This window comes from Brassica napus, unplaced genomic scaffold (assembly GCF_020379485.1).
Source record: "Brassica napus cultivar Da-Ae unplaced genomic scaffold, Da-Ae ScsIHWf_3074;HRSCAF=3885, whole genome shotgun sequence".
Taxonomy (NCBI): domain Eukaryota; kingdom Viridiplantae; phylum Streptophyta; class Magnoliopsida; order Brassicales; family Brassicaceae; genus Brassica; species Brassica napus.
Window position 1 is genome coordinate 19623 of NW_026016310.1, and position 14619 is coordinate 34241.

Below are 14619 nucleotides of genomic sequence, written 5' to 3' on the forward strand. Positions count from 1 at the left end.
CCACATCAGGGCCTCACCGTCATAGCACATCCTCACTGTCCGTAACTTTCCTTCCTCCGAGAACTCACCTAACTCAAAATACTGTTCGACACGAAGGACCCAATTCTCGGCGTTCTCTCCGTCGAAGAGCGGGATCTCGATCTTACGTGTCTTGCGAGTGATCTCATCTAACCTCTCCTCCGGTTGTCGCCATGTGCGATCGAGATGGCCCGATAAGTGATTTCGTTACTCACCGGCTCTTGTCATCGTCTCCGATCGCAGCCCCAACCCCCCCGCGCGAAAGAGACCGCTCCGATCTTCCTCGGTCTCGATCTGCTTGCCAGGACGTTGAACGGTTTGAGAGTTTTCATCCTCCTCTTGGCGTCGCAGCGACGCTTGAAACAGCGCTACGACCTCTCGCTTCCGTGTCTCATCATCCTCGTTCAAACGTTGCTCCAACCTCTCCAGCACACCCATACGGCTTCGGATCTCAGACACCGTCTCCTTAAGATCCACCACCGTACTCTCCAACACTCCGATCTTACCCATCTCCCCCCTCAGACTCTCCACAGCAGTCTCGACATCAGGTTTCTTTGCTGGCGCCATAGTTTCCAGGAAAGAGAAGCTCTGATACCAAGTTGTTATGAGATATTTTGAGAAATAGAGATTGTATTGATCTGATCAAAACGAATACAGACTTGAGAGAAATTATCCCTAGGGTTCTCTTTCCACCCTTTACAATATTGATCAAACCTCTTGATACCTTTCCCTAACAACGTCTCCTCCTTATATAACAAAAGATGAAAGCAACCTAAAGGTGAAAAGCAACGTCACACACATCTCGTGTGATCGTTAGCCGTTAGCCGTTATCTCCAGCTCACGATGACGGCGTTTATTCTCATTCCTCCATAAAGTAACCACTCACGAGGTAGCAGGAGACACGTCACTCCCTTCTGCATCTTCCTTCGCACGTTTGCCACGCTTCCTGCTGTACGTGTGAATCAAAGGAGGCCGTATAGCATCATTACTAACACTTTGACCAAAGATCTTTTATCCTCTAGTTATGAACATATAACGAGATCATCATCTTACCTATACTTTGATCACTAATCGTATTTATAAACATATAGATGCATCTCACATGTATTTTGCTCCCATTTCCAGGAAGCAAAGCAGATGATGTGGAGAACGAACATAAGAAAATGGGCCAATTTGATACACATTTTAAAGACACTATGATGAGCAAAGACAATGATTTGAAGACAATTTGGGATTGAGACAAAGTCAATGTTCTTTAAACTTTTTATTCCATGTGGCTGTGAGGTCTGAGACTAACTCAATAACCGTATTGCGTCTTCGGTGAGTTCATTGATCGTTAAGCCATGGCGTGCCAAGCCAACCGTGCCCGAGAATATATCAAAGTTCTCAACCTCAGCTGCAGTCTCAAGGACTGTCTCTAATTCATTCTTCATCCCAAGGTTTAGGAAAGTCTTGACCGTCTCAGGATTAGTTCTCATCATCTGAATGGTTAGTTCAATTGCAAACCTCCTGATTCTTGGAACTTTTGGCACTGGCTGTTCATGTCTCTTGAGAATGTTGACTAATGCATTGGCTACTTCTTCCTTGGTTACTCCCGCTTCCTCGAACAATTCTCTTGATTCTTCAGCACTCATTAACCTGAAAATGTGCGGTGCTAATCCCACCATAACCTCTTGAGGTTTGCTCTTTTCAGACATTATTGCCTTAAGAACCTGTAGTGTGACAAGATAACAATTAGTGATGATAATGAATTCTATCTAATCAAGATCATCAAGACTTACTGTTGCTCCAGCTGATTTAACTTCCTTCAGCTGTTCCATAACTTGATTAGGATCTGTATATGCACATAGATTCCTCAAGATTCTCGCTGCATTCGACCGAATCAAAGGGTTGTTCAAAGCCTCAACAAGGCGCTGAAGAACATCATCTGATCTCAACATGCGTTGGCAATTGCTCTGACTTCCTTGAGCTAGCATTGCTATAGTCTCACCAACAGAGTCTCTCACGCCACTAGTCTGATTCCCTGGAATATCATCATTCAAGAATATGCAGAGAAGTCCATTTAGAACCCCGCCTGTGCCGCCAATTTTCTCAGTTGCACCTTCGTCAAGCGCAAGGGAAGTCAAGATCTCTGCACCAAGCTTCTGCAGACCAGGCTGCTTCTTTCCATGGCGCAATGTTTCCCTAATGTTGCTTACTGTGAAGACAATCCCAGAGATATCTCTCCTCAAGTTTCTCCCTGTTGCACCCGTTGTTTTCACCAGTTTCCTTAACAGCTTTAATGACCGTTTCACAGCCAAGATCTTATTAGACTCAAGATTTGGATCCTTCAGCAACCTCTTCTCAGCATAAGTGAAGTCAATGATCTTTGAAAGCAACCCTTTTGTTTTCCCAATCTTCACACAGTTATCATGATCTCTAGCTAGCCTTTTCAAAATCAACAGTCCAAGATTGTTGAACGTCCAGCGATCGGTTTGATTGATACTGTTTTCTCCAATCTCATCAGTGGCTTGACCCGAATCTCTCGTGCTATCTAAAATAGAAGAGATGGACTCAATCGCTCCGGGGATCCCTGCAACTCTCAGAGAGTTTTGCTTCTTACTAGCTAATCTTGAGAGAATCTCTGCAGATGACATTCTCATAACTTCTTGATTCTTGTTTCTCCAATTCAACATCTCAACCAACCTCTCTATGATCTCTAGATTAGTCCCAATCTTCTGCAGGGTATCAACGGAATAGTCTTGGCTTGTTGAGAATCTATAGAGAATCTCTGCTCCAGTGAGCTGCTCATCAGGAGAATTTGACACCAAAAGCTCCATGGCGAAAACGACCATATCCATCTTCAATCCGTCAAAGATGCTCCCATTTAGACATCTCGAGTAAGCGTTGTAGAAGAATCTTCTCACTGAATCAGTTCCAGACCTCTCGAGACCGCATTCTTGATTCACTTTATCAAGAATCTTGTAAACGCTGATCATCCATTCCCAGTAAGCTTTCTCAACAAGAAAGAGAAGCGCCTCCGCGAGCGCTAGAGAGTAGAAGAGAGTTAAAGACGAGTGAAGATTGGTGCTTCTGGATTTCAGTTCATTACCTCCATAATCTTGCCTGATGAGCTTGATCATGGAGATGATAATGCTAGCGAAAGCAGAAGCAATCTGGAGCCAGTAGCAGACTCGACTCACGTTTCTTGAAACGAAAACCCATCCTGTGTAAGGCAACATAGGAACATCTGAGCTTGTCCATGTCCTGGTCCGCTCGATCTGCCTCCCAGTCCGCTGTTCTGTTTCACTTTCCTGAACCGATGATCTAGCGTTGTTCCCAGCAATTTGAGCTTTCTTGCGGAAAATTCTGATAATTTGTCTGACAAGTAACCGGAAGGTGTTGATTCCAGAGATTGTGTATTTAGACTGATGCTGCATTTCAAGCTCATGACTTCTGCTGAAAATCCGAGCTCCTTCCACAACAAGAATCACAGTAACAAACCAAAAATCTGATGTCTCTAAACTTGCGGCGAAACCACCAAGAAGAACAACGGTGGCCCATACGAATCCTAAAGATCCCAACCGTGAAGCAATCTGTGGTTAGAACACATTAAAAACTTGAGAAAAAAGACTCATAAATTTAAAAAGAAAAACAGAAGAATATTGTAATATATAAACAACCTTCTCAAGAACAGCGAGTCGTAAGGCAAAAAGAGTCAGTTTTTTCTCAGGAGCAGGAGCTGACAAGTGTGTCTGTCTCCTAGGTTCTGGGGTCAATGCGTTGTCTGGTCGGAAAATATTTCCTCCAGAAGAACTGACATGTACAACCACATCCGTAGTTTGATCAACCATTTGAAACAAAACAGAGGAGAAAGAAATGTTCTTGTTTTGGTTTTGGTTTTGGTTTTGACGCATATAATTTGATTTATATCTAAAAGAAACTACGAAGTTCCTTTTTTAAGTCTTGGACATTCACCATGCACGTCTTTGAGTTCGATCCATTGACTTTTGGAAGATAATGCGTCTTAGACAACAACCTTGGACGAACTATTGGTTTAACAGCTACCTATTTATTTAATGATAAGTGTCATTTTAACAATTTTTTTCTGTTATTCAAAAAATGTAATTTTAGAATTCTAATGTAAATTATATTTACTTTCAGCTGAAAATTAATTGCAAACAACATTAATTTTATAAATAGTTTTATTTTTCTAAAATATTATCGGTAAAAAAGGTATAATTAATAACAATTTAAATACATTTCAATTATTTTATTAATCTGCGTAAAAAAATGTCAAAGTGACACTCAGAAACAGAAAGAGTACATAATAGCATTTTAATCTCGTTTATTGTTATATAATAACTTTTATTAATCTTGTTTATTTTTATTTTTAATAATGTATACCAAATAATCATCGAAAGTGTTGTTAACTAAAAGCATTTAAATATTGAACGTTTTAGGAACGATCATATCATTGTGAATCTTGTAATGGTTGAGCTGGATATATCAAATCGGGTCATAATCATGTCAATGTATTAATTTTCTTTTCTAAAGCAATTGCACTGATTTAAAGATCATAGTGACTTTATTTTGCTAGAGATGCAAACGTTTTAACGCACGTCGCTTGCGATCTGAAAATACATGACGAGGCATGTCCTGACATTATAATCAATTAGTCATTATTGGGAGAATTTGCTCAGTAGCCAAATTCTGAATGAAAATTAAGATAATAGCATTGATTTTGATGTTATTAAGTAACTAGTTTTTGTCTCATATTTTATCCGGTTATATCCTTTTCACTAGCAAGTCTCCGGTACATGACGTCGTCACTTGTTGATATGGATAAGAGTGAAGCATCACTATTTCACCTTACGTAAATCAGCTACGTCAAACACTTCTTTACCTTATATAAATATAATTTTTTTTAATAAAGAGTGTATTCCATATCACTCAAGTAGTATATGAATCTAACTTTTATGTACTAAACTATTTCTCAACCCCTAAAAATACTAAACCTAAAACCCTAATCAATAAACCCTAAACCCAAATATAAGCCATAAACCCAAATATTAACTCTAAACCCAAATATAAACCATAAACCCACATATAAACCATAAAACCAAATAGAATAGAACAAAATAAATAGCATAGTATATATTGATGAAATTATGAAATGTCTATGATTCTATGGAATAAGTTAATGCTGACCCCAACCATATCCCCTCACCTTCTAAATACTAAAACCTAAACCCTAATCATTAAATCCTAAACCCATATATAAACCCCAAACCCAAATGTCAACTTAAGAAAATTACAAACTATATTTTTAAACAAAATAAAACACTCTTTAGTAATCGTCAAGTGGAATGGAACATGCTAAACTATTATTGTCAAATGGAATGGAACATAATAAAATCGTCAAATGGAATGGAACATAATTGCAACCGTGACTTACAATAGTTAAAAGTATCTTTCGCAAAATGTACATGTGAAGTTGAATCGGCAAAAGTTCAGTCATATCGGCACCGCGCTTAGAATGGCTCGTCGCATATGTAGATTTTCAAATCTCCGATGCTTTCCTTCCATCACCGCCAAAAACTTCACAAAGCTATTATGGATTTACCAAATAAAAATAATTTGCAAAAAGTGTGTGAATGTTGAAAGGCCACGATTTACTTTTATTGTTAATAATTATTAATGGAAATTGTTTTTGTTTGCAGGATTTGCCGGTAGGATAGAAGGACAAAATAGCAATATTATATAAAAGTCATATGATATATCGATAAGTTAGGGCAATTAGTTATAGAGTAAATTATAATTTTTTTGTACACTATACAATGCAATTACATTTTATTAAAATTGCAACTAACTAAACAAAATTTGAGTACGTAATATCGTCGTGATCAAGTTATATACTATATTGCAAGAGAAAAACCAATGAATCATTTAGCAATTATATAATCAACTAGATATTTTATAGGCGCTACGCATGGATTATATTTTTGAATTTATATTTTAAGTAATTTTCATACATTTAAAAAATTTTGTTTTGGTAAATTTATAAAAATATTTTTCTTAATTATGTGCAATTACAAAAATTTGAAAGATCATAATATGTATTGTGTCTTTCAAGCAACTTTTTGGAAAAAAATATTTTAAAAATCGGATCTAAACAAAACGATTTTTTTCTATATCAGATCCTTATCCAGATCCGGGGTTCTCGGATATCTGGGTGTCAGATATCCTTCTAAAAATAGTAATATCCGGCGGATATCCGGATCAGGATTTGGATCCTTAAAATAAATAAATAAATAATATTAATATATATAAAATATTAAATATAATTTAAAAATAAAAAAAATATATAATGTTTTTGATTATTTCTATGTATAATATTACAAAATTTACATAAAATTTACATAAAATTTACATATACTATTATAAAAATGAAAATATATTAAATAAAGTTAGTTTTTATATATAAATACTACTATTTTTGAAATAGTTATTAATAAAACTTACGGATCCGGATATCCGGACTAAAAAAATCAAGATATCCGGATCCGGATCCGGCTTTGACGGATCCAACATTTTACTATCCAGATCCGGATTCGATCCCTCCAGATATTCGGATTCTTGGATCGGAGATCCGGATCTCGGATAAAATTCCCAAGCCTAATATCCTCCATTAGCTAAATTGGTATATTTTATTCAAAAACATTTATTAGTTTAACTATTTAATAGAACATTGTTGGATTTAAATTATATGCAAATACTTTTAATGGAATATAACCTAAGTTTGGAAATCATATATGTTTTAAATTTATGTAGTCTATATTCTTCAAATCTTGTATTATTTACAATTTTGCATTTAAGACATATTTTCTAATAATTATATTATATCACGAATTTTCAAATTTGAAGTATATATTAAGTGAATTAATTTTCAAGTATTTTTAATTTTTTATTGTACCTTATTTTATATTGATACGTATTTACAATAATTTTTTAGTAATTTTCATTTTTTTGAAATTTTTATGTTTCAAAATATTTAATAAGATACTGATTTTATATATTTTTATTGATAATTTAAATTATATGTGAAAAAGTTCCTAGTCATATAGCCTCAACTTAAGGAAATTTTGTAACTAATATAGTTTAAAGTCCTTGGAAATTGTATTTTTAGAAAATATTGCATTTTTGAGAATTTATTATTTTTTTAGTAAAGGGTTTATGTTAATTTTATAAATATTTTGTTTATCAAGTTAATTTTTAATATTTTTGTTTTGTTTGATTATCTTATTTTATATTGAGCTATATTTTATTTTTTAACAATTTTTTTTTGAATTCTTTTGAAATTTTTAAGATATTAAATTATAATGTTGATTTGACATATTTTGATTTATAGTGTTAAATCCTACATGGATATTATTTATGACTTGTATCTTCAATTTCTATATAGTATATCTTATATATTAAAATAGAAGTCATGACTTATTTCATGTGTGATTTTTTATTTGGACCACCTCTTAGAAAGTTGCTTAAATGATTTTTTATATAAATATTTGAATTATTCAATTATTTTAAAACTAACTAATCAAATAGATATTCCTTTATTTTCTCTAAATTTGCATCTGAATAAAATCTTTTCATATCTTTTTCATAATATAAATTTATTCTTTTCACTAAAACAAACCTTTTATTTAAATTATTTAATTAATCTCGTATTTATTTAAAATATAATTATATTTTTAATTTTTTCACTAAAACAAACCCTTAAAATATTTAATATTTCGTCTTTGTTTAAAATATAAATGTATTTTCCATTTTCACTAAAACACACCTAATTAATTTTGTAATTTTAATTAAAATCATGTGCAATTATGCATTAAATTTATGATATTAATTTAATATAAGATTTTTCAATTAAATCTTGGATCCCTAACGATATTATTTTCAATTTAAAAATTTGTACCACATGATTAAAAATGTGCTATGAATATGAACAATCGGTTTACAAATGCTATTTTGATAGTATAATAGATCTGTGTTATTAAATATAGTGATTGGTTTAATTTATATTTTAATAATAAGAGTATATGAATACTTTGTTAACATAAAAGTAATAATTCTTATTTCTATATAGACTAAGCTTATATATTATTCATTAATGCAATTGTTTTTATACTGTTTTTATCTTGTGCAGTTTTGAAAGTGCAATATGTATTCTACTAATTAATGTCATTAACTTAAATGACTGACAAATGATTGAAAAATATATTTTCATATGAATATGTTTATTTTCAATCTGTTCATCATCAAATATAATGGTATGTATAAATGTTAATTGTATAAAGTGATGTATCATAGATGAAAGATTGCAAAAAAAAAATTAACACCAAAAACTCATTGCAAATAATCCAAGAGTTTTGGAGTAATACAACCAAACAATTAAAATCTAAATCACCAATAGACAACATAATAAACCTCAATAAAACAAAGATAATGTAGAAAAATACAAATTAAAAATAACAATGACAATGACAAAGACGATGCACTACTATTTTTGGTTCAATAATTTAAATGAAACATATGTTTTATGAATCAAACTTAGTATAGGTTATTGCGTCAAATATTTAAATCATACAAATAATTCGATACATGACCTATATATTTCATGACCTATATACAATTAATATATATCTATGGCCAAAACCTATATATAGGTTAACATATATGTATGGCAAAAATCTAAAATACAAGTATACCCTGAATGAAATATCTAAGTCAGTGTTAAATTAAGTGTTATTTTCCGTAAATATAACTTAAACTTAATAAGAAAAATACCACTAACAGTTTAAAACAATAAATTAAATTATTGTTTGTGAACTATAAAATTTTATATCACTAATCATGTAAAACAAATATGTATGTTTATAAAAGTTAAAATAATTACCCGCACGGTTGTGCGGGTAGAGATCTAGTATCTAATTTATTAAAACTGAAGTACATTTGGTATTTAACCCCAATATTCCTAAATAATTACAAGTCTATGCCACTGCATTTAAAATAAATAATTAATCTAAATACAACAATTATCTTCCTTGTGGATTTTGTTATAATAAAACGTGATCCATTCCAAATCTAACTTTCTTAATTATCTTCCCTACAATCAAGCATAAATAATTTGAAATCCAAACGTGATTCTCTTTAAATCTAATATTCCAATATAGATTACGATTTTAAAATTTTGCTATTTATTATTCTAAAAAAAATTAATATTACATTTTTGTTGTCCAAAAATATGTACTCCATTTATAATATTATTATATATATATATATATATGTAATTAATAATTTCAACATTTTAGATACTGTGGTATGAGTTCAATATAAAATTAACAATGAAACTAATAAAACAAAATAATTAATAAATGAATGTATTACTAATCATTTATTTGTATTAAAAAATTCACTCAAAACAGTAACAATCCAACAAAAATCTAATAATGTTTGCCAAGTTTATACAAACAGTAATTACCAATGGTTTATAATGATTTTACAAGTTAAAACAAACACCATACGGACGTGCGGATCAAGCTCTAGTTATGTATTGCTACTGATGTCGGTAGAGTTTTTCATATTTTGCACTCAGCTGCATCATTATCTGAATTCTGAAACATATATACAAACATAGAGCTGGATGAGAAATATCAAGCCAAGGTATTTGACGATTGTGATATATCGTTTTGGGAGTTTTGTTGGTGGAGCTCAGCACTGGAGCAAATTCTATCTGTTTTATGCGGTCTCAAGAAATTAGGACATTGGCTACTTGTTTCATTCCCGCAATGAAAGAAAATAGACACACCGAAAGCATCGATGATCTAATCAATTGGAGGAAGGTACAGTAACCGCAAAAATCGCAAGGAAATGTGTGAACCTCAAAAGGGATTTTATAACAATGTTGCAACTTCATTCTTAGACCATTGAACCATTGTTTCGTAGTCAAGTATAGTGACCACTGAAGTAGATGTTTAATTCGGTATTTGTGTTTGTAGTAAACAAATGTGTATGTATGTGTAAAATCGAGATACAGCGAAAACACATGGCACAAAGTGATTCCAAAAACTCGTGTATCTTTTATTAGAAATCCTTTACACAATCTCTTACAGACTTGTTTGATCCGAATTACACAACTCGACACGGATCGATTTCTAACAAACCCAACTTACTTGACTCAACACCTGTTGATCAAGTCTACCAATTCATTCAGCTATGAAACCCCAAAACCCTTTGTGTTTCTCTCTGAGAATTACAACGTCAAAGCTCTAACCCTAATCTTAGGTAAAGCCACCATATATATTAAATAATATTTTCCTATTATCTAATATAATATTTCCTATATTTTAGCATCACCAAATATTCCAATTTGTGATCTAATAACATTCCTTTAATGCTTATTTCGTCAACCAAGCATATGGAAATATCACACATCATCGCATCTTGACGTTTCCTTTTTATTCTCCGAAGCATGTGTCACACATTACTCTCCATGTGTAACACATGTACACGAACCAAAACTCTAGCACAGCAGCAACCTGTCAAGCTCCAAGTTCTTGAGCTTACATTCTCCCCCTTTTTCACTGAGTTTTACAACTCAAGCTCAATAACCTCTAAGCACAATATGCATCATACATCCCATCAAAGTATTAACTTAAACTCCCCCTGAATCAAGTACCATCTCTCCCTGCTTGAGTGGAAAATTCTGTGAAAAACTTCATGATACTTGTTGGACCATCAAAACCCTCAACTCCTTCTACGCCATCGAACTGGTTCTTCAAGTTCAGTATATTGATCAACCATTCGAGTGTATGACACATTGGTTTGCTCGTGTGACACACCTTTCGTAAACTTGGGATACAGATCCTTCTTGGCTATCCATACATATCCATACCTTCTAGGTTCCACATAACAAAGGTTCATCATCCAAGCTCGCTCAATCTGGTGTCTTCGAGAATAACAGAAATCAACCTTATGACCATGATTCCCACAAAACAAACAACCATTCTTCCTAGTTATTGCAGGCTTTGGAGAGTGTAGTTTTGTCTGATCATTAGGTTCTTTTTTCACAGGTGTAGATGTATGTCTTTTCTCAGCTTTCGAGCTACTTTCAGGGTTAGATGGAGTACCTTTTACAAACTTGATATCATCGACTGGAATAGCTTGATCTTTTGGAGCAGCACCCTTGTATCCTAAGCCCCAATTCACCTTTGGAGGTTGTCCAACTGATAATATATGATCTAAAGTTGCAGATCCTCTGTTCAGCATCCTTAACTTTTTGTAATTTTCACTGAGTTCTCTTTGCAGCAGCTGACTTTTCTCGCGTTCCTCATTCAATAGCTGTTTCGTCTGATCATATTTAGTCTCCATACTCTTTAGATTGTAGGCCTGCTCAGAGATTTTCTTTTGTGAACTATGTGGATCAGACTCCTTCTCTTCTTTTGACACTCTAGTCTCAGATTTATTGTTGGTTTCCAACTCTAGAATGTTCACTTTTGCTTTCAGCATTGCTGTATCTTTGATCAGCTGAATATTTTCTTCACTGAGTTTAGCAAATTGACCAAACAGAACCTGATACTCAGCTAGAAGATCCACATCTATCTCACTTTCTGCATCGCTATGTGACACATCGGAGTTGGTGTGTGACACACACGATGCACGAAATTCACCTTTAGTGATGTCTTTTCCAGACCCCATAGCTCCATGAAGAGCCACAAAATTTAGAGCATCTTCTTTTCTTTCTGGCTTTTTGTCATTCCAAATTCTCCTCTTCTTCATCTTCTTTGTGTTCACACAATCTGATTTTATGTGTCCATAACCATTACATCCATTACACTTGATTTCTTTTCTCTTGAATGATGGACACTCTGTTTTGACATGTCCAATACCATGACAGTTAAAACACACCGCTCCCTGCATTTTATTTTTTTCTTCTTCTCTAGGCAGTCTGTCGTTGGACATCTTATACAAGAGATTAATGGTTTCTTCAAGTTTCTGAATCATCAGATGAATAGATTCTTCAAGTTTTTGAGCTCTTTGGATGTCTTCATCAACTGTAACTGTAGAGTCTTAAGCAGGCTTTGAAAACTTAGATTCCAGTTCCATCTCCTCAGCCTTTAATATCCCTACTACCTCAGCAAACTTGAGTTCATCAGTGTTCATCGTCAAGTTTATTGCTGCTTTATGTGCTGCAAATTTAGTAGGCAAACATCGCAAAAATTTCTTCACCAATTTTGCATCTTCGTATTTTTTACCTAAAACTTGTGATTCATTGGCTATGGAGCTAAGCTTTGCACTGAAATCTCCTATCTTCTCATCATCAGTCATCCTTATGTCTTCAAACTGTGATGCAAGCAAATCCAATCTTATCCTCCTAACTTTCGTAGTACCCTCAAAAGCATTTTGTAGTATATCCAAAGCCTCCTTAGCTGATTCACATCCCTGTATAAGCTCAAATTGCTTTCCATCTACAGAACTGAAGATTGTATCCAGTGCTTTCGCATTAAACCTTGAAAGTTTTTTCTCTGTTGCAGTCTACTTTGTCTTCGGTTTAAGTGTCTTCAAGCCATCTTCTTGCATCACACACGGTTCTTCCCATCCAGATTGAACAACTGTCCAGATATCTTCATCAGCTCCACGTAAGTTTGCTCTCATTCTCACTTTCCAGTACCCATAATTCACATCATTCAGCAACAACATATTATTTGCCAAAATCGCCATATTCTCTTCTCAGGATCTCACCTTGGTTCGAAGAACTCTTCTTCGTTTAGATGTCCTGCTCTGATACCAATTGTAAAATCGAGATACAGCGAAAACACAAGGCACAAAGTGATTCCAAAAACTCGTGTATCTTTTATTAGAAATCCTTTACACAATCTCTTACAGACTTGTTTGATCCGAATTACACAACTCGACACGGATCGATTTCTAACAAACCCAACTTACTTGACTCAACACCTGTTGATCAAGTCTACCAATTCACTCAGCTATGAAACCCCAAAACCCTTTGTGTTTCTCTCTGAGAATTACAACGTCAAAGCTCTAACCCTAATCTTAGGTAAAGCCACCATATATATTAAATAATATTTTCCTATTATCTAATATAATATTTCCTATATTTTAGCATCACCAAATATTCCAATTTGTGATCTAATAACATTCCTTTAATGCTTATTTCGTCAACCAAGAATATGGAAATATCACACATCATCGTTTCCTTTTTATTCTCCGAAGCATGTGTCACACATTACTCTCCATGTGTAATACATGTACACGAACCAAAACTCCAGCACAGCAGCAACCTGTCAAGCTCCAAGTTCTTGAGCTTACAGTATGTGCAACTGGTATATGGATTACACAGAACCAAATAAACTTATTTTGAAGTGGCTACCTTTTTAACTCCCGACCATGTTGCCAACGCTCAATTTGTGATGATAATATAAACAAATTAAACTTCACATTAGAAGTTAAACACACATCTTGGTGGTCTTCGAACACTGAGTCTGGCACCACTCTCAGTCCTCCGTTCAAGCTTTCTTCAAATCTAAAAGAGGTCATATCATGAAAGATCCTGATTTAGATCGTACCTCTGTATCTTCTCAGAGGAGTCTAGAGAAACTTGCGGTTTAAGAAAGCTCGGTTTGTCTTCATTTATTGTCAGCCCAAAAGTGGGCTTAGCAAATGATATGCTCACAGATCCTGCAGGTTGATCATAAGTGAGCGTTGAAGCTGTGTTGTTGTCTTTTCTCTTCTTTGTCCCAGCCAATGTGAATCCGCTTGCCAGAGTTGTGGTTTGAGATAAACCGGTGTACGGAAACTCGCTTCAAGTAGTCGCTTGAGATGTCTCCGATAGCGTATGGAGAATGATTTCTGTCTCAGCTTCCTTCGAAAACAATGAACCAAATTACGAATGATGAACCGGGGTTTTGAAGCATCAGTGGTCTATTTGTAGCTTTGATACAATAAATATCGTTGAAGGTAGCTTGTTGTATTACATACCTGTTGCTGTTGGGTTGGTAACTTGTTTAGATTTGTAAGCTCTTTGATTGTTCTACATGGTTTTCCTGTTTCCTTGAAAACCAAGTTATAGCTTTTTATTTATACCTTATTTTCTCATGCAAAACAAATATTACAATCTCTCAAGTCTCAACACATAATTACAGAGACACAAATTTATACAGATCTTATGAAAATCGATTGAAACCTTCGTTGAAGTTTACTTAGCATCCATTTCATTGTTAGGAGGATACTTAAGTAATGTCGATGGATCACAAGCATAAGGTTTTGTGTTAAAGTAGTACAATAATAGCAAAACCACAGAGAAGACCAAAACACTGTCAGGTTAATATAGGAATATATATATATATAGAGAGAGAAATATTCTAGGATATTACTAAAAAAAACATTGTCACAAATATATACTCTAAAGATCAAAATGACCAACATGTTTCATTAAAAATGTAAATATATATTAATCTAAACCTTAGTTTAGAATTAAGGAGTGGAGATTTGAGATTAAATTTTAAAATTGTATAAAATAAAAAATAAATATTAAAAATT

At 33.7% G+C, this 14619-nt stretch overlaps 1 protein-coding gene across 1 annotated transcript; it reads right to left on the reverse strand.

The window, feature by feature from the left end:
• Window positions 1-920: 920 nt before the first annotated feature.
• On the reverse strand, window positions 921-3897 carry LOC125603047. The gene is made up of 3 exons (XM_048774317.1): window positions 3681-3897; window positions 1800-3593; window positions 921-1730 (listed from the first exon to the last, which is right to left on the reverse strand). The coding sequence occupies exons 1-3, from the start codon at window positions 3849-3851 to the stop codon at window positions 1311-1313; spliced, it is 2385 nt and encodes a 794-aa protein (XP_048630274.1). The 5' UTR covers window positions 3852-3897; the 3' UTR covers window positions 921-1310.
• Between the last annotated feature and the right edge of the window lie 10722 nt (window positions 3898-14619).

Bases quoted from the DNA above. Each gene is read 5' to 3' on its own strand.
- LOC125603047 (XM_048774317.1), bottom strand. From the start codon at position 3,851: ATGGTTGATCAAACTACGGATGTGGTTGTACATGTCAGTTCTTCTGGA. The intron at 3,594-3,680 runs GTTGTTTATATA...TTCTAACCACAG, and splicing joins GACTCGCTGTTCTTGAGAAG to ATTGCTTCACGGTTGGGATC. The intron at 1,731-1,799 runs GTAAGTCTTGAT...GTCACACTACAG, and splicing joins TTAAATCAGCTGGAGCAACA to GTTCTTAAGGCAATAATGTC.